The sequence below is a fragment of the Cucurbita moschata genome, unplaced genomic scaffold (genome assembly GCF_002738365.1).
Source record: "Cucurbita moschata cultivar Rifu unplaced genomic scaffold, Cmos_1.0 Cmo_Scf00001, whole genome shotgun sequence".
In the NCBI taxonomy this organism is placed as follows: domain Eukaryota; kingdom Viridiplantae; phylum Streptophyta; class Magnoliopsida; order Cucurbitales; family Cucurbitaceae; genus Cucurbita; species Cucurbita moschata.
Genome location: NW_019268517.1, coordinates 2,987,057 through 3,012,271, shown reverse-complemented (window position 1 = coordinate 3,012,271; position 25,215 = coordinate 2,987,057). Strand labels below are relative to the sequence as shown.

Genomic DNA, 25,215 nt, shown 5'->3' with positions numbered 1-25,215 from the left:
TTTATGTTCTTCGGTATCACCGTATGTCCGGGTTGGGTTGAGTTGGGTTGGAGAAAGTTTTTGAACCAACTCGAAAATTTAAATTGATTGAGTTAGTTACTCGAGAAACTCGAAAATAGTTTATAACTCAACCCTTTTATTTTCGAGTTGTTGAGTTGATGACCTCAGCAACTTGAATAGAATTTACAACCCGGCTCTAGATTTTCAAAGTCAATGCATCATTGCTATCGATTACACACATTAAATTTTTTTTAATTTTCTTAATTTTCATAATAATTTTAAAAATTGGGTTGGGTTGGGTTGGTTTGAGTTGTAACCCTATTTTAAAGTTAGTTTGATTGACCTAGCAAAAAAAAAATTAACCCATGAACCAATACAAAATTTTCAACTTTTCAAAAATCCAACCAAACTTAGAGATTATAGAAACACTTCTAAATAAATGATATGTGGAAATCAGTGTGAGGAGAGTAAGATTCGGATTACCTTGTTCATCGAATATCTCAAGACAAGAACATTGTTTGAGATTCGAATCACTCCACGAGCAAGATCGATCATGTCTAACTTGAATGATTCTTGTTGATCAAATATCTCAAAACAAAAACACTTGATTGAGATTCGAATCACTCCACAAGCAAGATTAATCATGTCGAGTTTGAATGATTCTACATGCAACCTAAACTACATATAATTGTAAAGAAAATTAGTCATTGGCTAAAGAAAAACACAAATGCTTCTTTTAGGCTATTTTCCAAGTCTTCTTGCAAATACAACATACATGACTTTATAGAGTCTCAAAAGAAACTAAAGCATACCAAGAGCTGTAACATTCATACTTAATGGCCATAATTAACCATTAGATAATTGTAACCTAAAGTAAATTAAAAGTCTTAAAATACATCAACGAAATACAATAACTCTAAATTGTAATCCACCCAAAATTTATAACATATGAAACTTCATTCTAGTTCAATGTGGCATGAATTAAATATATTTTGATAATTTCAATAATATTTTCTTCATATCTTCATTGAAGAAGCATATTGTATGATTGATGTCCCTTGATTCATATCAATAAATATAACATATTTATGATTTATTTATTGTATATCCACGTGGATGTATGTGTTGGATCGGTATGGCAACCCTAGAGGGGGGGTGAATAGGGTTTTAACGATAAAAATGTTTAAACTTGATTAATTTTTTTTTAATGATAAAACTTTTTACAAATAAGTAGAAGATGATAATTACTAAAACAAAATAATTCAAGTCAAAGCAATAATCAAGTAGAACATGCAATAAATCATAATAATAATCTTGAAATTAAATAGGAAAGAGTTAGAGAAAATGACACCGTAGTTTTATAGTGGTTCGGTCAAACTCGACCTACTCCACTCCCCAAGCGCCTCTTGGGAATTTGAATAAAGAACTTTTCCGACTCTTTCCACGGATCAGAGCCAAACCGGTACACCGCTCTTTTTACGAGTTCAAGAGCAAACTCAATCCTTTCCACGGCGCAGGATCAAACCGATACAAGTATTTGAGTTTGATAATAACACACCACAACTCTCTCAAAGAGTAGATTTACAATTTGGGATACTCACAACTATTTCCTCACAATATAATAATAATCCCTCTCAAGAATAAGATGAAAAAAAAAATAAACTTGTAAGCTTGGAGAGAGCAACAAACAATGGAGACTTTGAACAAATGAGGATTGAAGAATGTATGTAAGTTGTGTGTTGTAAAAATGTGGGGGAGATGAGTTTATATAGAGGAGAAAAGTGGCAAAATGTAGGATTGAATATTGACCATTGGATTGTGTTAGGAATAATGGAAGGTGGAGATTAAAAGTAATTAAATAAGAAAATTTTCTAAATTCATTTATTTCAAAATTTTAATATAATAGTAATATAATATAATAATAATAAAAAGTTATGTGAGTAACGGTAAAATGAAATTCAAAATTTATTATAAATATAATAATATAATAATAATAAAAATGATGTGAGTAACTACCAAAATTTTAAAATATAATAATATAATAATATAATATAGTAATAATAAAATTCGATGTGAGTAACGGTTATATTCAAATTTATATTTTGTAAAAATAATTTTATTTAGAAATGTAATAATAAGAAAAACTCCACCATTTGTTACTCTTCCAATATTATAAATGTCATACTTTGATATATTTTGATTTGTCCATCATTTTGATTTTGTTGCCACATCATCACGTCGGGTATGTTGTCTCGACTCTAATTTCTTCGTTTTAGCTCTGATTTGAGTAATTGAAAAGTTGTTGTAATCGTTATTCCCGACCTTATACTGTGGACAATTCAAAAAACTGAAAATAGTTAATAATTAAAAGTAGGTTTGTTATCATCAAAACATCACTAATTAATTCATTGAAATTAATTAATGTGAGATCAAGGGCTAATAAGCCAACAGTATGATGTATGCATATGTTATGCAACGAAGGGGATGGGCCCATTCAATTTAACTCCTACTCCTACTCCTACTCCTTTGGTTAACTCATGTCCGACTGTCCAAAAATCTGAAGAAAATTTGATGATGATCTCGATTAGGCACGGCAAATAAAAGTTATTAAATGTTATAAGAACCCGATTAATACAAAACTTTGCTTAGGTCGGTGAACACAAACCCAAAAGATTAATGGAATAATCAAAAGATAAACTCTCGCAAATAGAAGTTCATAACTCGCTTGAGATTAAAATCGAGCCGTATATACAAACAAAAATTAATACAATGAATAATGAAATGTTCACATTTGAAATGAACATGGTACAATTTGTTAAGAGTTTCAAATCCCTTTATGAAAGCCCAATATATCTAAAAGGGTCAGGCCATAATAATAGACTTGGGGTTGGGCCAACATGAATTTGGGTCACCTAAACCAATATCTACCTCAAATTAATTTTTTTTATTTCAGTTTTTTCAAAAAAAAAAATTGAGTTGAATAATGTTGTATTTGGTATCAAATACCATGGTCTAATACCGAACCATTCTGATTAGTTAATAATATCAGGTGAGAATTTTGTGAAACCTAATAAAGGCTCCATTAGCGCTCAACACAGACGTTGTTGTCGTCAAAATTCTTAATTCCACGTAACATAAATGATTACAATTAAAAAAAAAATATTATTATTATTATCTTAAATAGAAAATTAGATAGAGTACAACATGTGGTGTCCCCCGTAGAACTATAATAGAGGAGGATATATATATATATATATATATATATATACACACATGCACATATGTTTATTACATTAATAAATACAAGTCTTCATACATACTTCAATCGAATTCTACTAAAAAATATAGGTATAGGTGCTTGTTCGGGATTGATTGCTTATTTAAAAACGAACCCCATCGAAAAAAACAAATTCGATCCGGCCCTAACTCAGGGTCATTCGTATGGTGAGGAGTAAGGAAAGGGGTTTCAGGACAACCAGACCCTTCTTGCATGGCTTGGGCTTACATCGATGATGGTTCATGTAGGCTTGAGTCTCTGGTTGGGGCCTCCTCAAAAGTTAAAAAAATATTTATAAGAATTATGGAAGAATAAATAATAAAAGATAAACTAAATATAGGTAACATTATAATTATATCGTAAATTAAAATGTATTTTTAAAATGAATAATAAATTGAAAATGGAAGCAACAATTAATAACGAATAATAATAATATTATTATTATAATATTAAAAAGGAAAATAATTAATATAAATAATTAAGCAAAGAGTGTGGAAGGGAAATGGGACAGTGTGGTAGGGACAGGTACAGGAATTTGATAAGTCCAATCCCCTTTATTACGGTCGGTAATTGTTAGGGGCGCCTCTTTCCCCCATAACCAAACAAACAGCTAAAACCAATTCAAGAAAGCCTCCTTGCCGCTTTGGTTGTTCTGCTTCTCTCTCTCTCTAAAACTCTCTCTCTCTCAACATTTATCGATTGCCGAGGTCTCATTCCTCTGCGAACTCAAATGTAGCGCCTTCGATCCTGTTAGGGTTTCGATTTCTGAATCGTCTTTTGTCGATTGCCTTCTGTTTGATTCTAGACATTTAGGGTTTTCATTAGGGGGGGTGGGGGGGTTTCAGTGGTCTGTAGACATGAAGGATTTGAATTCGGATGTTTTTGACCCAACGGCTGGGATGGATTCGGATTATTCGCGTGCCTCTTGTTCTTCACCATCCGACGCGGATTTTGGATTCGCTTTTAACGATAGTAATTTCTCTGATCGGTTGCTTCGGATTGAGATTATGGGGGAACTGGAGGAGGCCCGTCCAGATTCTGTGGGATGTACGAGCATCCTCGATTGGGCTCGACGGAAGAGACGGAGAGAAGATTGCAAGAAGGATAACGGTAAATTTTGTTTCTAATTTTTCTATTTTACCTTTTGTTTTGTCTTTTGGCCTAGAAATTGCCTTTGTTTGATCGGTGGTGTTGAGGAACGACCGGGAACTTGGAATCGTTGAAGTCTTTGATTTCTTGTCTGGGGAACGGAGAGATTACTCTATTTGGTTGGGGAGGAAAATGACGAAGTGGATTGGTACAGTAGTAATTATGTCGTGATTGCAGAAAATAAAATGACGCTGGCCTCAGTTTTCAAGGTGACGTAGGAATTGTTCATATTTGTTTGCAAGGTGAAATAGGAAATGGAGAACAATGGTTCATGTTGTTTTATTAAGATTATGAGAACTGAGCTGCCCTGAAATTTCTAGCTTGATGGTATGCATAATAGAGAATTACTGCCACTGCAACAAATGGTATATCGGCAAGGGATGTTATTTTGTCGAAGAGGATTCCTTTTTATATGATGTTTAGATAGAATGAACCTGTATAATTTTAAACGTCATAATTTTATGTTTCTTTGCTGTCTCTGAAATTGAAACCATCGGTTTACTTTGATAAGAATCGCTCTGGTTGGTCTTTCTGTTGTTTTGATAGAACTGAACTGTGATCGAGCAAGTTTCTTTATGTAGCCATCTAACTGTGTATTAGTTCTATGTTACATTGTTGTTACTTGGACGTGGACCCTGTAATTTTCATTATTCTTGTATATGGCCTTTTGTACGTATTCAGGTTTGGTTCCTTTCTTTGTTCAAACTTTGTTTCTTTTTTATCAACTTTCTTTGCAGTTGTCGATCTAAATGGATGCCCTGAGGAGCAAGTCTTAAATGGAAGCCATCCTGATATGGATGATGGCATACCTTGTGACAATCTAGATGATGAACCTGCTCAAATGATTGAAGAGCTACATTCAGGTATAGACAATACAGATGAGGAAGCTAACTTATTGATGTTATTTACGTTGCCTAATTCAAAATGAGTTTTCTTGAATTTTTTCTTCTGCGTGGTTCTAATCCTTAAGAAAATGTAACATTGAGTTATATTTGGGAATTATGTAGCTTACTCCAAAGAAAATGTTTAGTGTCATTTAAATGGAGCTGACATCCTGTTTAAAATCATTAGATTATTAGAATAAAACGTCTTGAAATTTTCATTTGCTGCAGGTGATGAAGCTGCAAATGGCGATGAATCAAGCTGGGGGATGGATTGTTCTACTGTTATTAAAGTCAAAACGTTGCATATCAGCTCTCCAATTTTGGCTGCTAAAAGCCCTTTTTTCTACAAGGTAAAAGCAAATATATATTTATACGATATAAGAGTATATTAATTTTTCTATTTGTTAAATTTTTGTAGGAACTGTCGTTTATAAATCCTTTACTCTTATCTAAGAAATAATTTCCTGTCTAGCTTTTCTCTAATGGGATGAGGGAGTCTGAACAGCGGAATGTGACCTTACGAATCAATGCCTCAGGTATACATTAAAAAATTCATTGTCTCTTTCTTTTTTCTGTACATCTTATTCTTTATTACAGATCATACTATTTATAATTTTCTTTCCTTCTACCATACAGAGGAAGCTGCACTAATGGAGTTGCTGAATTTTATGTATAGCAATACCCTATCTTGTAGCACTGCTTTGTCTTTGCTTGATGTGCTTATGGCCGCCGACAAATTTGAGGTTGCTTCATGCATGAGGTATTGCAGCAGACTTTTAAGAAATTTACCCATGACACCTGAGTCTGCATTGCTATATCTAGAGCTTCCATCCAGTGTCTTAATGGCTGAAGCAGTCCAACCATTGACTGATGCAGCAAAGCAGTATCTTGCTGTTCGCTACAAGGACATAACCAAGTAAATTTCTGATTCTCTCAAGTTATACTATGATATTTTTCTTTTCCTTAATTTTCTTCTTATTTTCTACTTTTTAATCTTTGTTTGTGGTGGGGAGAGGGAAGTTTTTGAGGGGGAATGTCAATTTGAAGGATTCTACTCAAGGCCGTGTTCCCTTTAGAAGGAATCAAATAATTTTCAAAATAATTGTAACCAGGGAAAAATTGTTATCTGGATCCTAAATGTTAGTAGTACGTGGTAGTGGTAGATGTTCGACCTTCCACCTCCGACTTTTGGCTTAAACCAAGCTTGGTGAATGGAGCTGAAATATTCTAATTATTTCTGTTTTGTCCCTTTAGTTGGAAGTTAGAGCATGTCCATTTCTTTGTTAATGGAGTGTTTTCTTCAACTTAATACTTTTTTTTCTCTTTTTGTGGATATTCTGTCTTTTGGGACTTGTGGTCCTACCTCACTAAGTCATAATTTACAAGAAATTGCCCTAAATTCATATAATTTTGCATTGTGAATTTGCACATTTTCACTGAGAATAGATAAGAGTTTTGAGAGGTGCACGGTTGAAATTCATCCATTGCATCTCAATGGTATATCATGAACTGACACATTCAGTTACGAATTTGATGAAAAAGCTCGATTGTTTATCCAACCATCAAATTAGACATTAAGACAAGAGACAACTTTTAGACTATATTTGTGATATAATGGATTTTGAGTCTGATTGTTTCTTCAGCAATCATTTCTTACAGCTTTTTACCGACTTCCCCCATTGTGTCTATCATGTTTCGGTTCTACTGGGAGGGAGGATATTTCTCAATTAGGCTTCTTGTACTTGACCAGGTACCAGGATGAGGTTATGGCTTTGCCTCTTGCAGGAGTGGAGGCAATATTGTGTAGTGACGATCTACAGGTTGCATCAGAGGATGCAGTATACGATTTCATCTTGAAGTGGGCTAGATCTCAGTATTCAAGGTTGGAGGAGAGGCGAGAAGTGCTGGGGGCCAGACTTGCACGTTATATTCGATTCCCCTTTATGACCTGTCGAAAGCTTAAGAAAGTCCTGACCTGCAATGACTTCGACCACGAGGTTGCTTGCAAACTTGTGCTTGAGGCCCTTTTCTTCAAGGCGGAGGCCCCTCACCGACAGAGAATCATAGCTGCGGATGAGTCGGCTTCCTCAAACCGCCGATTCTTTATTGAGAGAGCATACAAATACCGTCCAGTCAAGGTTGTTGAGTTTGATTGCCCTCGGCAGCAGTGTGTAGTATACCTGGACCTAAAGCGGGAAGAATGTACAAATTTGTTTCCGTCTGGGAGAGTGTATTCTCAGGCATTCCACTTGGGTGGACAAGGATTTTTCCTTTCAGCTCATTGCAACATGGACCAGCAGAGCTCATTTCATTGTTTTGGGCTTTTCTTGGGAATGCAGGAAAAAGGATCAGTATCTTTCGCAGTAGACTATGAATTTGCTGCAAGATCAAAGCCTACAGAGGAATTTGTTAGCAAATATAAGGGCAATTACACATTCACTGGAGGCAAGGCTGTTGGCTATAGAAACTTGTTTGCAATACCATGGACTTCTTTCATGGCCGAAGATAGTCTATACTTCATAAATGGAGTCCTCCATCTTAGAGCTGAACTTACCATCAGGCCCTGACCGACTCCGACTCCGACCACGTTCTGTTCTGTTCTGTATCTAAAGGATCGAAAGGTATTATCCAACTATATCTTGTGTAGGTTGTCTAACCATCTAATTTTTTGTACGTCTTTCTTTTTTTTTTTTTTGTTTTTTTTTCTTGGCTCCCCTTTTGACATCCCTCCCTCGACTCAAAGAAGATGATGTGATAGTAAAACTGTTCTATTGCTAATACTTGGATCTCAATTATGTTATACTAAAATCTCTCTGGATATTGCTTTACTTTCCTTCTCGATACTACTTATCATCAACATTTGCAACCTGAAATTCTGGTATCCTAAATCTTTGAGATCTTTTTGGTAGCCTTAGAAATTTGACTGTTCTGTTTTTATGAGAACTGTCACTGCCAAAGTTGGGTAATAATTACTATGTCATGGAAGTTCACGAGTCTCTGAGCACTGTTTTCTAGAAGATTGATGAAGAAGTGTGCCATAAAGATTTTGCTTTCATTTCGTGTTTCTGAAAACTGTTTCTTGAAGAATACTGGTTTAAGTTAAGTGGGTTAATGTAGAAGGATTAGAAAAATTATTTGTTATCACGTTATTCAAATTGTTGTGGTTTTGCTTTGAAGATTTTTTTTTTAATGCACAAATTTGCACATGATTCAGATGCTAGTCTAGCATATTTTCTTATTTATAATTGTCACAAATGATTTATCTAAATTGTTCGTATAAATTGTTCGTAGGGAGACATGTAAGTATCTTATATTTATGTGTGTACCTTTCCATTAGATTTTCCTAAATTCTTTCTAGGGTTGAGATAAAAGACAACCGAAATTACAAAGGGATGTTGTGTGCAGGCTTCATATGTGGTCAACCAGTGAACTCGACTCGGCTTCATTTTCAATGAATTTCACCATTTTCTTTTTCTGAAGCAAGAAATAAGTTTTGAGAAAAAAGAGATTGTTTCCATTTAATGAACTTGACAAATCTTATTATACAGATACAAAGAAAAGGGGACATATTGCCTCTTACAAACTAAGTGGAGTAGAGTACAAAATGATGATTCATAAGAGGAACCATGCATGTCGAAACACGGCGCCCGATAACGCGCATCTTATTCTGCTCCAGCAATCTTCTTCTTCAATGCTTCAATGTCATCAGCTAGCTCCTTTCTGCTTGACTGAGGAAGCAAGAAGAAACAAACAACATTCTTCAAGTCAATGTCCAGTTGCAGAACCAACCAAGAGCTATGATTACATTTCTATGGTTTCTTAGAACTCTCAGATTGCCATTTTCATCCAATAATCTCTTTAGAAACATGTGACACGAACGTTTTAATCTCGAACAAAACTTAGAAACCATAGCAAAATCTCATCAAGGGTGAAGCTTGAGAAAGCATCAAACATTAAAATGATGACACAATGCAGATTTTGTTGTAAATCACGAACCTCCGTAATGGTATAATATTGTCCACTTTGAGCACAAATTCTCGTGACTTTACTATTGTCCACTTTGAGCATAAGCTCTCATGGCTTTACTTCTCTCATGGCTTTACTTTTTGTTTTAAGACCTCATACCAATAGCGATGTATTCCTTACTTATAAATTATTATCAACCCTTAATTAGTCAACGTGTGATTCCTCTCATTATCAACCCTTAATTAGTCAACGTGTGATTCCTCTCCCAACAATCCTCGACAAATCTTGTTTGATACAGGTCTTAATTCTTTTCTCTGATACAGGTCTTAATTCTTTTCTCTACTTACCTTGAAGAGTAGATATCGGTACACGAACCACCCTGTATATCCAAGTCCGACCAACTCCAGGATCTTCGGAAGCTGGGGAGAATAGATGAAGATTGAGTATCAAATGGGCTTTTAGAAGGGGAAGAAACAAATTGGAAGTATAAATATTTAAGCAGAAGCATGAGCTTGATGGAATCATTTACCAATGGAACTGAGTTGACTGCACCAACAAGAATTGAAGAAAGCCATACAGCAACAATCGCCCCACCTCCATAGAGAAGTACCGTAGATTTGTTCTCAAGGGCATCCCACTAATAAACAATATGACATTAGTATAAGAAACAAAAAAGACCATAAAATGAATGATGAAGAATAATATACCTTTTCTTTCAAGTCTGTAAAGAGCTCAGAAGCATCAGCAGCAGATGATTCTTCTGAAGATGAGGCTCGGGTTTGAAGCAGAGACGATCTACGAGACTCTGTCACCAAATGGTAAGTTGGGAAAATCCCATTTGAATCTAAAGGGGTCTAAATCAAGAAACTAACATTTCAGTGACAAATTATCTAATTCACAATTCAAAAATAGCAATGAACGATAAAACGACAATTTTTATCACACAAAAAGTGAACCATGTTCTTAAACTACAGACCTCATTTCCAATTATGAAGTTTTCTCTGATTTCCTTTTAAGTCCATGGAACATATCTCGTGAGATCTCACCTTGGTTGGAGAGGGGAACAAAACATTCCTTATAGGGTGTGGAAACCTCTCCCTAGTAGACGCGTTTTAAAATCGTGAGGCTGATGGTGATACATAACGGGCCAAAGCAGACAATATCTACTACAGATGGGCTTGGCTATTACAAATGGTATCAAAGCCTAACACTGGATAGTGTGCCAGTGAGGATGTTGGCTCCCAAGGAGATCCCACATTGGCTGGAAAGGGGAACAAAGCATTCCTTATATGGGTGTGAAAATCTCTCTCTAGTAGACGTGTTTTAAAATCGTGAGGCTGATGGTAATACATAACGGACAATATCTACTAGAGATGGACTTGACTATTACAAATGGTATCAGAGCCAAACACTTGGCAGTATGCTAGTGAGAGGACGTTGGTTCCCAAGGGGAGTGGATTGTGCGATCCCACGTTGGTTGGAGAGGGGAACGAAGCTTTCTTACAAGGGTGTGGAAACTTTTCCCTAGTAAATGCGCTTTAAAATCGTGATGCTGATGGCGATATGTAATCAGCTGAAGCGAACAATATCTACTAACAGTGGGCTTAGGCTATTACATATCATTCTCTAAAACTGAAGTTCCATAAAAGCTGTACAAATCTAAGATATTTAATGGAAGCATAAACCTAGGCATTCTAAATTCACAGATTCGCAAGGCTTCTCTTGAAAGTAAGCATAGTTTATAGATGTATGATGTGTGAAACTGGTTTGAAAAATTTCATATGTAAGGTCTCGAAGTAAATCACAGCACCTTAATCTACTTTTTCATAATGTAGGACTACCAGCAAACTTAACGCACTCAATCGTGTAGCAGTTGAGTTGCCAGAATTGAATGAACTATAAAACTAAAAAAAGTTCAGGCTCAAATCACGGGGACAAATTATCTTCATGAATCGAATGATACACACACAACCAAGCTCCAAAATTCAAGACCCAACTAAGAAGATACCCAAAGAGAAACGAAAACATCAGAAACTAAAACAGACCGAGAATTTCATCTTGCACACAATGTGTTCGACGAATTGCCCAAAAGAAAATTAATAGGATTTTACGAGAAAGTTACCTAAGGAGATTTTGAGGGAAGTGGGGAAAGAAGGGGAGCCGAGTCGAGGAGGGAGGAGCGGCATGGCGGAGCGGCGAGTGGGTTGCGGAGCAGCCAGAGAAGGTCTCAGAACGGCGATGGCCGCTGTGGGAGAGGCCGTGGCTGCCATTTCTTTGCCGAGAGTTCAATCAAACTTGAGAATCGACGCCGGAAAGAGAGAGGAATCCCCAATCAAATGGCCGTCGAGGAGTTGCCGCTGCTAACGACTTTTCGATCCCTCGTGTTTGCAGAGATTTTCTTTTTGGATTCGCCATTTTCTATGCTCAGAAATGGCTTGTTTATCCGCGATCACAGTTTGGGAAGATGGCCTCTGGTACCGACACGTGGACACACCCTTCGTTGTGATTGGTTAGTTCCCTATCTAAAATCTTCTTTGAGTAAAAATTTTCTCGGCTTTATGCACAAAAAAATAATTCACAAACAATAGTTAGTGAACTTTTTACTTATATTCCCCGATCATATCTACACTGTCAAATATAAAATGTCTCAAAATGTATTATACATTCAAGTCAACTAATGCATTGACTTAGTAAAAATTTAGAGAGTCGTGGTCGTTGAATCTAAGGGTCATCCCACACTGATCGACCTCCCATCGAATGGTCGACCAAGGAATAGACAACAAGTGGCTAACCTTTCTCGTCGCACATGTTCCCAAAGGTCATTCATATTAATCAACGCACTCACCTAACTACTTTATTAATCGCCTCATGAATAAGATCAAAGTTATGGGTCAACCCAAAATTGACAAAACATACTTGAGTATCAAATACATTGGCTCAATAAATTTGGTCACATTTAAATTAGTGAGATAGCTCAACTAGGATCGATGATCGAACAAGACACAAAGTGGGTGTTTGTTCTATCATACAGGACTATATGTCCTATTACAAAGATATAAATAGAGTGTGGGACTCACCACCACATGGTGCCCAAATTTTGCTACGGTTGGTCCATAAGTGACTGCTCGACACCGCCTAAGATCAATCAAGCTTACATACTATAATTTTACACCATAATATTAACAATAATATTGAGCCCGAAGTTGAGACTTTTATCCTTAAGATTTAACAATTTAAATAAAATTTAAGAACTATTCTATTTAATCAAAAAAATATATATATATAAAATTACCTAATATGTCTTTGCGATGGGCTAATAGTCATGTTACAAAGTAAGTTTCAAGATTTGAAAGCATGAAGACATTGAAATATGATATTCTTTATTCTTTTCAAGATTTTTCTTCATTTTGCAATTTCCCTATCAGGAATTGTGACATTCTTCATTTTCCCGGGTACTCACCTTATATCATTCTTTGTAGTGGGTCATGAATCAACCAACTAACAATCGAGGTGTCTCACTCAATTAAATGGGCTTGGATTGGTCTGAGTCGATATGTTTGATGGGCTCAAGTATGTTAGGTTGAATGACATTGTGACCTGTATGGGTTACAACCTAATGAATACATAGATGTACAACGAAGATTACATGTTGGGCCTTGATCCATGGTAACCAACTACTAAATCCGAAGATTCTCTGTATAGATATATTTAGCAGATAGATTCAAGTTTGTTGGTTGGTCAACCCATAACAAATATTATTATTATATTTTTTAAAAATGTAGAAATCGAGGTGGGGATGAAGAACGTGGCGAGTAGAGATGTCCATGAGGTAACGTGGGGAGGAGAAAACCTTCTTTGTCCTTATCCTATCTCTTATTTTAATCTTCATTCCTGCAAAATTTTTATTTATTTTTGTTTAGATCGAGGTAGGAATTCGTCGTAGGTAATTGGCTGGTCGAATTTTCGTGAAAAATCTTTTCCATCTTTTTATATATTTTTTAAAAAAATATTCATTTAAAAAAATCAAAGTTTAATAAATTCAAAAATACTTCATAGAAAAATATATAATAGATTATCCAACGTTGACTTTTAAAAACTTCAATTTTAGTATTACAACATAATCTTTCCCACTTACTTTATATATATATATATTATTTTTTAAGCCCATTCAAAACTAAGTCGGTTCGAAATTACCCAATGGGCCGGCCCATTGATTTCTGGCCTGTTAATACAATGACTACCCCGATTTCCTCCACGAAGCCCACAAATTAAAAAACACATTTTCTTTATCCTTTGTATAAATAATAATTATCTTGTCAAATTAAAAAAAAAATAATGTTTTAACACTTTTTAGGTCGATTTTTGCCATATCGAAATGACCAATCTACCCCTAGCTATTAAAAGCTCGAGATTGCCTTGTTTAAGACAAAATAACACTATTAATTGCCGTAACAAAATAAAATTGAATCCATACGCTCTATCCATTACTTCTACCCTTCCACAATTCCAAACTTTTTATTTTTGTTGACTTTAATAACTGGACATATTTTATGATTTGACGTGTAATTTATAATTAAAAAAAAAACAGGTTTATGGGCGTGAATAAAGGTGATGCTGACGTGTACAATGTACACTAGTTCTACTTGTAATATTACACGTGGAGGCAGACAAAGAAGGTTAATAATAGCTGCCACTTCACAATATGAACTGGAACAACCGGTCAATTGTCCCGATTCAATCAAAAGCGGCAGGTGGGGGTTATATTCGTCATTTTCTTCCTAATATCAGGGGTATTATCGGGAGGGAAGGGAAGAAACGTAATTTTGTCCCGGAAACGCAAAATAATAATTTTAAATAAAAAAAATTAATGCGAATGAAAAGTGTAAATGAATCCGATCTCAAGCATTTTTTCTTCGAGTCCACGTCAACTTGGGCCCCACATGAGGTGACCCCAACGCCTGTGAGACACGTCACACTGTCGCTAAGATGCTTCGTCTCATTCGCCTCACCGTTTAAATTATTTAAAAAAGGGAAAAGGTATAAATAAATATATTCAGAATAAAGAGGTTGCTGCCACGTAAGATCCACTCCCTCTTTCACATGTCGGTTTCTATGACCACCGTGAAGCACGATCAGCCGTCGATCTTATCCTATTCAATCAACGGTCTTTGATTTTTTGGTTTCTTTCATGATTTTTCTTTTTCCACGCCTTCACAAGCCGACAATGCCACGTAAGTCCAGACAATGATATAACCGATAAGTGACAACTAATCCTATTAAATACATGTTTTATGTTCATTTATTATAATTTCTCATATCCAACCATTTAAATAGAATTTATAATTTATAATTTAAATTCTTATTTTTTATAAAATTATTTAAAAAAGTTATAGGATCTCCAATATTTTTAAGGTTAACCATCTTAAAATTAGGGTAAAATTGAATTATAATTTTATTTTTATGACCGATCAATAAATATCAACTTATAAATAAACTATAATTTTTTTATCTGTTAAATTTTTAATTAAATCCGACCTTTATTGTTTGAATTAGATAGTCTAAATGGATTGGGAAGAAAAAAATATTTTTCGTTTTAATATCCATGAAAAAAAAAATGAATATTTAAATATGCAACTTTTAAATAAGGGTTCAACTACTTTATATTGGGTATTCTTACTTTATTGTAAAATGTACAGAGTCATGTGTGTTAGATTATTTTAACCTGTTCATCGATATAATCATTTCAATTCTTTCTAACACATGCTCTAACTAATTAAATTATGTCGATGTTATACATAATTACCATTTATACAATAACACCAAAATTACAATAAATAAAGATCAAAACTTTGAGTAGATTTAAGTGATTCCCTCGACTTTAAAAGTTTATTATTTTCACCCCTCAACTTTGAAATTATTCAAAAAAATGTTTATCTATATAATTAAAATGGGTGATAAGAGGGGACAATAATGTTGGCCCACCCTATGAAATCCCATGAGGACTTTGCATTATAGTCCCAAAGTTTAGATAAAATTGCAAATTGTAAACAAAAAAATTGCCACTTTGGGGCACGATATTTTCCATTATTACGGCATGCGAACAATTGACGCAACTGTTCACCATAGTCATCACCCTAATTCAAAAAAGCCTACGACTTTAGGTCATTCCTACCTAAGAACTCCTTTAGGGAATTTGAAAATAACATTTTTATATTAATTTATAATAATAATAATGATTTATTGACTCATTTTGACAATTATAGGTTAAAAACTCGGAATTAAATTTATTTATTATAATTAATAATTTTTTTTAAAATACTGTTAGATTCTGGAGTTTTCTATCTTGAGGTTGAGGGCCGGGGGGAGGAATCCGGAACACAAATTAAACAGGAGGACCAAAGCGCAATAATGGGCAATGGGCAACGTATTACACGTGGCAGTCGGAGGGGCTGTAGGTGGGATTTTTTATTTTTTTCTTTTTTTTAAAGAAAAGTTTGAGAAGCGTGACGGTGAGCTGGCTACCCAAACTGTAGGCCCCAGTGGTTGTGCTGTGGACACGTCATCCCTAGGACCACGTACAACTCCCGTGGGGACCACCCCCCCAAGTACGTGTTCAGTTCCATTTTCCTGACACTGCTTCGTTGGCGGTGATCCTCTCCTCCGCATCATATTTCTCGTGGCACTCTCCTCACCCTCCGATCCTCTTCATCTTCTCTATCCAATTATTTTCACGCAAATGGCCCTGGCCCCCTTTTTAATTTAATTTTTTTTACCATAAATCTCTCTAATTTAATATTTTATTATAAAATTCAATTTTATTTATTTAAAAAGCATTAAATACGTCAGAAAATATAAATTAAAATTTCAAAACCTCATTTAATGTTTTTAAATTTAAAATTTATTACTACAAGATTAAAAATTAAAAAGAAATTAATCTTTAATTTAATAACAGTACATGTGTGGGACCGGTTGTATACGTGGGGTGACTTGGAAAGCGTATAGGATACAGAGATGGTGAGTGGACGGTCAGGATTTTAAGATTTTCCAAATAGTCGACAGAGTGCGCCAGACAGGGAGTGCTGCTATCCGCGTCGGATTGAGAGGTCCTCACCCTATTCCTCTCGAACCAAAATTACTTTTATACCCTTGTTCTTTTCTTTAAATATCTCTTCTACCCCTTCAATTTTCTTCCACATTTGCCCCCTTAACTTTTCATTTATTACAATGATTCCCCTTCTAATTTTATTTCAAAAACAAATTGTTTATTATTATGGCTAAAATTCATGACAAGACGTTTACCCGATATTAATTAATTCTATTGTCTGCCAATTATTTATTTTATTTTTCCATTATAATTAAAAATATTGTTTTTTTGGATAAATATAAATATGCCTTTTAAAGATGTCGACTAAATGTGAATTGACCAGGTATTGGAAGTTTCCTTTTGTAAGCCTTTAAAAGTAGGTTACCCAAATATAAATTATTAGCATATAAGTTTTTTTTAATTTAAATTAAAAAAAATTACTAAATATTATTCAAAATTAAAGTGCACCAAATATACTCTTTTGCCCTCCACTATTATCTGTTTTAATATATTTCAATTTATATATATATCAGTAAATGTCAACCAATTTAAATGACTCTTATAAATGGGCCATTTTGAAATAATTACTTAAAATTAAATGACTAAAATATCTTTACATATAATCGGAAATCACCACGGCTCACCATTTCCACTCCAACAATCATCACCGACAATCAATGAGACAGACAACTTTGGTAGCTCGTCTAAGAACCACTTTCGACGACTTCGTCTCGTGGTGGTCAAGAATAGTTAATTATAATAAAATATTTTAAGTATAGAACAAGGTATAAAAACTTTTTTAAAAAAATAATAATAAAACTAAAGTATTTTTAAAAAAACATTTAAATTAGAAGTAAATCTAAACCGATCTTACTATCCCACGAGTCTATTTAGTGGAACCTTTTAAAATACTTTTCAGCCAAAAAAGGGAGGGATTTTCCAGGTGTGCGCATTGCTGTACATTGCCAATAAAATCAAACCACGTGTTCAATGGTATAATAATTAAATTATGAAAAATTAAGTCACGACAAAATATCTCCTTTTCTCCAAAGAAACACCCGATTTAGACCGTCGGATTTGTGGCCGATGGCCAACTCCAAGGGTCTTTGCTGGCATACAAACGTGGATTAGTTATTTTAATCGTAATTAATTAAACTATGTTTAGCGACCACGTCAGCGGAATTGGGCCGGGCTGGGCCCATGACCCAATTAGAGGAATAGATCGAATCTTATGTGGACACGTTTACGGAGGAGGTGATGTCAGAATAAAAAAAATAAAAAAGAAATGGGGGGTGCACGAATCTCGAGGGGCCAGCTCAACAACCACCATAGCCCACCACCCCCGTATTTACGGTATACGTATACATTTTCCAATTATCGGACACGTGTTTGATGACGTGGATGGTGCCTTGGCGCTCCCTTTCTCATTCTCATTTCCCCGCCTCCCCTCTCCTCCTCTTTCTTCACCACTTTCATTCTCTCTCTCTCTCTCTCTCTCTCTCTCTCTGCGAAGAAACGTCCTTCCCGTTGCGAAGAACTTTTTGTCCAAAAGTTAATGCAGAGGATTGAAGCTGCGGTTTTCGCCATCGAAGTTAGTTGAAGAAGCTCGAGCTGTATGGAATATTCTCTTTCGCTTTTTTTTTTTTTTTTCTCTTCTCCCTGTTTATGATTTTCTTTTTGTTTCTTGTTTAATGTTTCATAGAACTGAAGCTATGTGAAATCTGCCTTTTCTTTGAAGAAATTTGAGGAGGAGAATTGAATTCTTGTGCATTTACTGCACTTTTTTTTTTGAAGTATTTGCTCTGTTTGTTCGTCTAGGGAATGGAGAACCGTGAGGTTTAATTATGGATTTTAGAAGTCTGAATTTGATTGTTGAAGTATTCTAGTTTGTTGCTGATAGGAAATTACGGGAAACGAACTTTAAGGATACAAGTGTTACAACTTTTTTATTTTCTGATAGTAGGCGTTGGGAATTTAAACTACTCTTTCCTTACATCTCTTAACGAAATCCCGAGGATAGATGCTTGTTTCAGCTGGATCTTTGTTCTTACTCTTCGTCAGGACCTCCATTGCTTAATCCCTCTGTATTTTCTTGGTTATTTGGTTCAGTTCGGATTATGTTCTCGGTCTTTCCTGATCTTTTCATTCGTTTCTGCATTTTTTTGATGATGGATGAACCAAAATTAGATGCCAGAAGAGAATTCGAAAACGTAAATTCATTCGAGAAGAACTGCAAAAGTTTCAGGCAATTTACATGGAGAATTGAGCTTCTAGCCCCCTTCTCTCTCATCTCTGTCTCGTTGTATTAATTTTCTGGGGTAATTTTGTCATTTTTCATCCCAGAATTTACCCTTCAGTCCGAATTGGAGATAATCAACTAGCCCTTCTTTGTACGAAATCCCATATATGCCCCCTTATGAATTGGTTTTTCCTAAGAGGCCCTTTACCCTTCTCCGTATACGCACTTTTGTGTTTACAGACTTGGGTTTTTTCCCCTTTACTGCTGATGTGTATTTTTGCAACTTTATTGTTGTTTTCCTTTTTAAATGTTTTAGTTTTTTGTTATTTGTTGAAAAACTTTTCGGCAATGAGCACTAACAATTAATTTTGACCAGCTGATGCTAACATATAGGCATATTATTCCACACAAGCTATAAATGGTTTAAATGAAGAGTACTTTATCTGGTCTGTGGCTGCTGATGAAATGATAAAATTGACTGCAATAGTAATGATGATTATGAGAAATAATTGGAATCAAGTTTTTTTCCAAAGCCCCTTTACAGATTAAAGCATTTGTGGTTGCTTGGAAGGATAGCTAAGTCCTGTTCTGTGGTATTAAAAATACAAGAAAAAAGTAGACAGTTTGGTACTGTCAGTTGTATTTTAAATAAATGACTTCAAGATGTAATTTGGATAATGTAAGGCATGTGACCCGTTTGTGATCCAGACACGAGCTTTTAGAAATAAAGAAAGCCCAGTTGAGTTAGAAATCTTTTAATGTCCGAAAACACTCCTACATGTTAGAGTTTTAGAAGATTAAATTAAAAATGATAACTGCACAGTATGTTTTTATTGATGTATGTCGTTAGGCTCAGTACTTTCTAAACTACATGCTTCATTTTTTATTCTCTCCCGTCCTGCTCTAATGCTTGCATAGCTAATCTATGCAGCCAAGTTGGTCATAACCGGTTCAAGGATCTGTCATATTAACCGTCAATCAAGATATCCAGTTTGAGCAGTATCTGTAACATGGGCACTAGTGAAGAGGCCAAGGCTGTGAAGTCTGAAAAACCATCTTCACCAACGCAGGTATGGTGATTAGTGATTATTTCCTTGAAAGAGTGTGAGGTTTACCTGTTCTGAGTTGTCTGTGAAAGCCACAAGATTTACTTTTTGGCCAATAGTTTAATTATTTAAGCTGAACTAGTTCCTCTCTGTACATTGACAGGATCAGAACAATGGGTCAAATTCGGCCAGTATTCATGTTTTTCCTGATTGGGCAGCCATGCAGGTTCGCTTAGTCTGCTCCGATCCTGATATCAAATTGTTTCAAACAGTAATTAAAACATGTTGTTTCATAAGTTATGGTGACTAGATTGTTATGGCTAATTGAAGGGAGTTGCTACCTTTTCAGGCATATTATGGTCCTAGAGTTGCAGTTCCACCATACTACAACTCTGCTGTGGCTTCAGGTCATGCTCCTCACCCTTATATGTGGGGCCCACCACAGGTAGTTCTTGACTATTGAACAGTTTCAATGATGATGTGTTTTCCATCAAGTTATACCTCAGGGAAAGGACTGTGTTTGACTGAAAGTTTCTTGCTAATCCATTTTTCCAGATGATTCCTCCATATGGCACTCCCTATGCAGCAATCTATTCTCATGGAGGTGTTTATGCACATCCTGCAGTTTCTATGGTAAGCTTATAATTTTTTATTGTGAAGATGAAACACTTCTTTTTCTTTTTTCTAATTGTCGAGCATTTCCGGACTAATTATACGATGATAATATTAAATGTAGGGACCACATTCACATGGCCCTGGTGTTCCCTCATCACCTGCTGTAAGGGAAATCTTCATTCTGGAATTTGATTCAGTTGTACGAATCGTTTAATTTAAATTTGTTAATATTATGAAAAAAGTTTTAAATGGAGGTGATAGAATGTACTAGCTCTCTAAGAAAAAATATTAATAAAAAGTATATTGGTGTTCTTTGCAGCCTGCTGTAACTCCTTTGAGCATTGAAACACCTTCAAAGGTGTCTGGAAACAGTAGTCAAGGTTTAATGAAGAAACTGAAAGGTTTCGACGGCCTGGCAATGTCTATCGGCAATGTTAATACTGAGAGTGCTGATGGGCCCAGTGAGCACGGACAATCAGAGAGGTTAACCAAATTTATCTAATTATCATCTTCTATAAATTTTTTTTTTTTTTAAAAAAAATGTCCCCATTTTTTCTGACTGTCATATTTATCTCATGGCTCACCTAACTTGTAAATTCTTTCTGTCATGTTAACAGTATGGAAACTGAAGGTTCCAGTGATGGAAGTGATGGAACTACTGCTGGGGTAAGGTTCCGTAGCTCGAGAATATTTATTGGTTCATCTAACATCTTTTAGCTTTATCATTAATTGCTTGGTGGTTAAGAATAGCAATTCAAATTCTTGATTTCTTTTATATCCTAATATGTTCAGGCAAATCAAACCAAAAGGAAAAGAAGCCGTGAGGGCACACCTACCACTGGTATTACTCCACTACCTAATATTTTCCTTTCATAACATATGGTGTTGCCCAATGATCTATACCTCTCTACTTGATTAAACCCCTTTTTTTGTGTGTATGGACTTAACCATCTTAGAGATGTTACAGCACAAGTATTATGAATTCAATGAACAGCCAACCTCTTCTGAATTATAGACTTGAAGTTAAATAAATCCTCGTAGTTGATCAAAAAAATAAAGTTAGTATGATGTTACGCTAACCTTTGAATTAATCACTTGCAGATTCATAATTTCTTAAGAATCTGATAATTTTCATGATTATGCTGAGTGGACTATGCATCATTCAATTATAAGCTTTGGATGCTTTATATATTTTATGTATAAGATCTTGATTTCCTCAGCCTCTCATATCGCAGGGAAAGATGCAAAAATTGAGACACAAGGAAGTCCAGTTACTCCTGCTGAAATGAACGAAAGCTCTAGCAAGTTATTGGGTATAACCAAAGCAGCTGATGCAACTGGAAAGCTTGGATCTGTGATTTCTCCTGGAATGTCTACAGCTTTGGAACTTAGGAATCCTTCTAGTATGAACACCATTTCAGGTCCAACGAGCGTCCCACCTTGTTCGGTATTGCCTTCTGAAGTCTGGCTACAGGTATACAATTGGAAACGACTTTCTCTTCCTAATAAATCTTGGGTTATTTCACTTTAATTATGCATGATCTTATTTGTACATTGCTTATTAATGCCTTTTCATATTCTGCCCAGAATGAAAAAGAACTAAAACGGGAAAGGAGAAAACAGTCAAATAGAGAATCCGCTAGGAGGTCGAGGTTAAGGAAGCAGGTAGAAGAGTGGAACTGAGAGAAACGGTTTCATTTTCTAATATTGAATTAGAAAGTCGTCAGCCGCATAGCTAATGTACTATCTTGGTGTTAAATCTTCAGGCTGAGACTGAAGAACTAGCTCATAAAGTCGATTCACTGACTGCGGAGAACGTCGCTATTAGATCTGAAATAAGTAGATTGTCGGAGAATTCCGAGAAACTTAAGCAAGAAAACGCTACATTAATGGTGCGCTGCTGCCCTCTTCGATGTACTCTTTTAGTTTTTCCCAACAAGAATCAATCTATAAATTTCTAACAACATAAAATGCCTTCAAACTTGACAGGAGAAGCTTAAAAGCGCTCAATCAGGTCGAACAGAAGCCTTAGACATGAACGAAAAAAGGACGCAACGCCTTGTAAGCACAGACATCAAAGGACCTGTGAACAAAAGCATTAACGAAGAGAGTAACATCTGCAAGAAGAAATCGAGTTCGGGAGCAAAGTTGCGTCAACTCTTGGACACGAATCCAAGGGCTGACTGCGTCGCCGCTAGCTAAAAGAACGAGTTTAGGTGCAGTTTCTTTTTCATGTGGTTTTGGCATATTACAAGCCCAAAATTACTGCTAACAAAAGTTACAAAGAATGAAAACAGCTGAATAGGATGTGTCTGTGAGAAAGGGCAGACTCTAATTTTAATGTTTAGTTTGTTGAATAGTTGTATGATTATGTGTAACTATAAAGAGTATTGGGGTTGGCAACTGTTTAGTGGGGAATGCAATGAACAATGTGGTGAACTGTTGGAGATTTTTTAGATTTTTAGCTTTAGATCTCTATGCGCACCTCGTACCAGATGATATCTCATCATTTGGTGGGTACGAGGTTGAGCCCTTCTATGAATTGTCAATGAAAAATTGCATCTATTTTTGGTTGCTGCGTTGTATGAATGAATTTAGGCTGCTCGGGCTTTGCGTTTCGAGTTCATTATCCTAATCGTCTCCTCCTTTCTTATCTTATCTACATTTTTTTTCCTTGGCTCCATACAGATCTAGCCGCCCATGCAAGTTTCTCAAACCCAGCTATCCATGCAAGTTTCTCAATCGGTTTCCTTTATCCTTTTACATAAATAAGAAACAAAAAAAAAAAGAAACGGAGAATCTTGTGAATTTGAAACACTTCTCAGAATCAAAGGACTGAGTTCGTGAGAATGATCCCGAATCTGAGATATTTTTTGAACTTTTAAAAAATTTTAGATTTATTAGGCACCTAATTGTTACTTGGCATTTAGGTGAGCCACCTGATGGTGTGATACGAAGTGTGCCACACTCGCGAGGGATTGCCTCTGATATACTTAAAGAAGGTGGAGATGACGTCAAGTCCACATTGCCCTTATGGGTTGGGCCACACATGTGCAAGTCGTTAGGTGGAGCGAATACAAAATGATTACCTTAGTTTGATGGTTCTTTGCAGCTCGAGAAGCTCGAGAACATGAAGTTGAAATTGCTAGTAATGTGGATCAACATGTCACGGTGAATATGTACCAGAGCCCTGTACACTTCGCCCCTCACACTTTGGAAATGGGTTTTGCCGAAGCATCGACCAATTATCACCCATAACTTCCATATAACACTAGTGTCACAAACGTTTTTGGTGGTCTTATTGCCGCATACCAAGTCGGGTCTTCAATTGGGGTACAGTCCTAATTTTTTTTGTTTTTTTCACCGGGACCCATGGAATGAATTTCCCTCAACTCCAGCTGCCCTGCCGCCCTAAAATAAAATGTTTATCAAATTACCCATAATCAACTTTTTGAGAAACCCTAAATTTATGCTTCTTTTGATATTTTCACAAGCTTTTAACATAATTAATGATGATACTTTTCTTTAGAAAAAAAAATTAGTATTTGATAAATTTTAATTTTAAATATTAAAAATTGGCACTCCCTAATTTCAATTCAAAGGATTGTTAGGGATGTGTACCAATTGGGTTGATATAATCTTTTAGACCAATCCAAAAGGGTAGGTTGGTCAGGTTTGTGATAGGGGTGTACATTCAACCCGACAACCCGGACCAACCCAACCCGAACTATAAGGGTTGGATTAGCATTTCGGGTAGGGTTGGGTTTATTTTTCTGAACCCGAACTGAATCGGTTCGGTTTCGGGTTCGGGGGTAAAACCCTCGAGTTGACCCAAGCCAAATTAAAATATACAGAATATATTAAAACCCATTAAATTATAATAGGTTCGCCAGAGTGTTATTTTGGCCGGTCGAAGAGACTCACACTTGAGTTCGAATCCCGGCAAATACGTGTTTTTTTTTCTTTTATATTATATATATTTATTTTTATTTTTTTATATTATATATATTTTGTAAATACATGTTACATGTTTTTTTTTCTTTTATATATATATATACTAACGAACAATTATATGTTCATAAATTATATATTATATATATTTTGTAAATACATGTTACATGTTTTTTTTCTTTTATATATATATACTAACTACCAATTATATGTTCATAAATTATATATATATAAGGATTAAAGATAGATGAGTAATTATAAACTTTATTTTAAATATATTTAAAAAATTCTATACTATGTTCATAAATTATATTCTATAGATTAATAATTCTAAATTTTAATTGAATGTTCATCCATTTTGTTCTAATATATTTATTTTCTATTTGTTACAACGTTATTATATTTATGACATGTTGAACTATATTAATATGTCACAATTTTCATTTGAACTATGTTAATATGTTACAATTTTCGCTGGTTCTTTTTTATTGAATTTATTATTATTATTTTTTTAATAATTATGGATTAATTTGTGTTTGTTTGTAAATTTTTAATATATTTTATATAAGATTGTATCCGAATAAGTATAAATTTGGGATATATAAAACTTAAAAAAAAATTAACAACCCAACCCGAAAATAGAGGGTTGGGTTGGGTCGGGTTGTGAAAAGTTTCGGGTTGGGTTGGGTTACCAATCCAACCAACCCGAACTTTTGGGTTGGGTCAAAAAAATCGCTCAACCCAATCCAACCCGGACCCTGTACACCCCTAGTTTGTGACTCAAGGGCAATTCAAATATAGCTCACAACTTGCTCAACCCAACCCAACCCAAATTTTTTTATTGAGTTGCCTGTTCGGTTTATATATACAGTCTTTTGGAAAGCCCAGTGTAAAGACACGAGCTTATACTCAAAGTGGACAATATTATATCATTGTGGAGATTTGTGATTCCAAAATATTAACAAGTCAGATGCATCACGTTACAAATACCAAATATTCTTAAT

The 25,215-nt window shown here is 35.1% G+C and overlaps 3 protein-coding genes across 7 annotated transcripts; 2 read left to right on the top strand and 1 right to left on the bottom strand.

The window, feature by feature from the left end:
- Positions 1-3,872: 3,872 nt before the first annotated feature.
- On the top strand, positions 3,873-9,339 carry LOC111440992 (BTB/POZ domain-containing protein POB1-like). 4 transcript variants are annotated; one of them, XR_002710065.1, is made up of 7 exons: positions 3,873-4,387; positions 5,164-5,289; positions 5,539-5,660; positions 5,783-5,846; positions 5,947-6,226; positions 7,061-7,931; positions 8,859-9,339. XR_002710065.1 is itself a non-coding variant. In XM_023077859.1 (6 exons), the coding sequence occupies exons 1-6, from the start codon at positions 4,135-4,137 to the stop codon at positions 7,875-7,877; spliced, it is 1,662 nt and encodes a 553-aa protein (XP_022933627.1). In that variant the 5' UTR covers positions 3,873-4,134; the 3' UTR covers positions 7,878-8,138. The 4 variants fall into 4 exon arrangements, 2 of the variants coding, with proteins under 2 accessions (XP_022933627.1, XP_022933641.1); XR_002710063.1 differs by having other exon boundaries at positions 8,716-9,339; XM_023077859.1 differs by lacking the exon at positions 8,859-9,339 and having other exon boundaries at positions 7,061-8,138.
- LOC111441016 (protein CURVATURE THYLAKOID 1A, chloroplastic-like) lies at positions 8,802-11,702 on the bottom strand. The gene is made up of 5 exons (XM_023077908.1): positions 11,399-11,702; positions 9,984-10,081; positions 9,806-9,913; positions 9,624-9,695; positions 8,802-9,038 (listed from the first exon to the last, which is right to left on the bottom strand). The coding sequence occupies exons 1-5, from the start codon at positions 11,544-11,546 to the stop codon at positions 8,973-8,975; spliced, it is 492 nt and encodes a 163-aa protein (XP_022933676.1). The 5' UTR covers positions 11,547-11,702; the 3' UTR covers positions 8,802-8,972.
- A 6,110-nt stretch (positions 11,703-17,812) lies between these two features.
- Positions 17,813-22,879, top strand: LOC111441006 (G-box-binding factor 3). Of its 2 annotated transcripts, none has more exons than XM_023077886.1 (13): positions 17,813-17,973; positions 19,531-19,669; positions 19,809-19,871; positions 19,995-20,090; positions 20,201-20,278; positions 20,382-20,423; positions 20,580-20,743; positions 20,878-20,926; positions 21,053-21,101; positions 21,496-21,734; positions 21,848-21,925; positions 22,027-22,152; positions 22,250-22,879. In XM_023077886.1, the coding sequence occupies exons 2-13, from the start codon at positions 19,610-19,612 to the stop codon at positions 22,460-22,462; spliced, it is 1,257 nt and encodes a 418-aa protein (XP_022933654.1). In that variant the 5' UTR covers positions 17,813-17,973; positions 19,531-19,609; the 3' UTR covers positions 22,463-22,879. The 2 variants fall into 2 exon arrangements, with proteins under 2 accessions (XP_022933654.1, XP_022933662.1); XM_023077894.1 differs by having other exon boundaries at positions 19,518-19,669.
- The last annotated feature ends 2,336 nt before the right edge of the window (positions 22,880-25,215 follow it).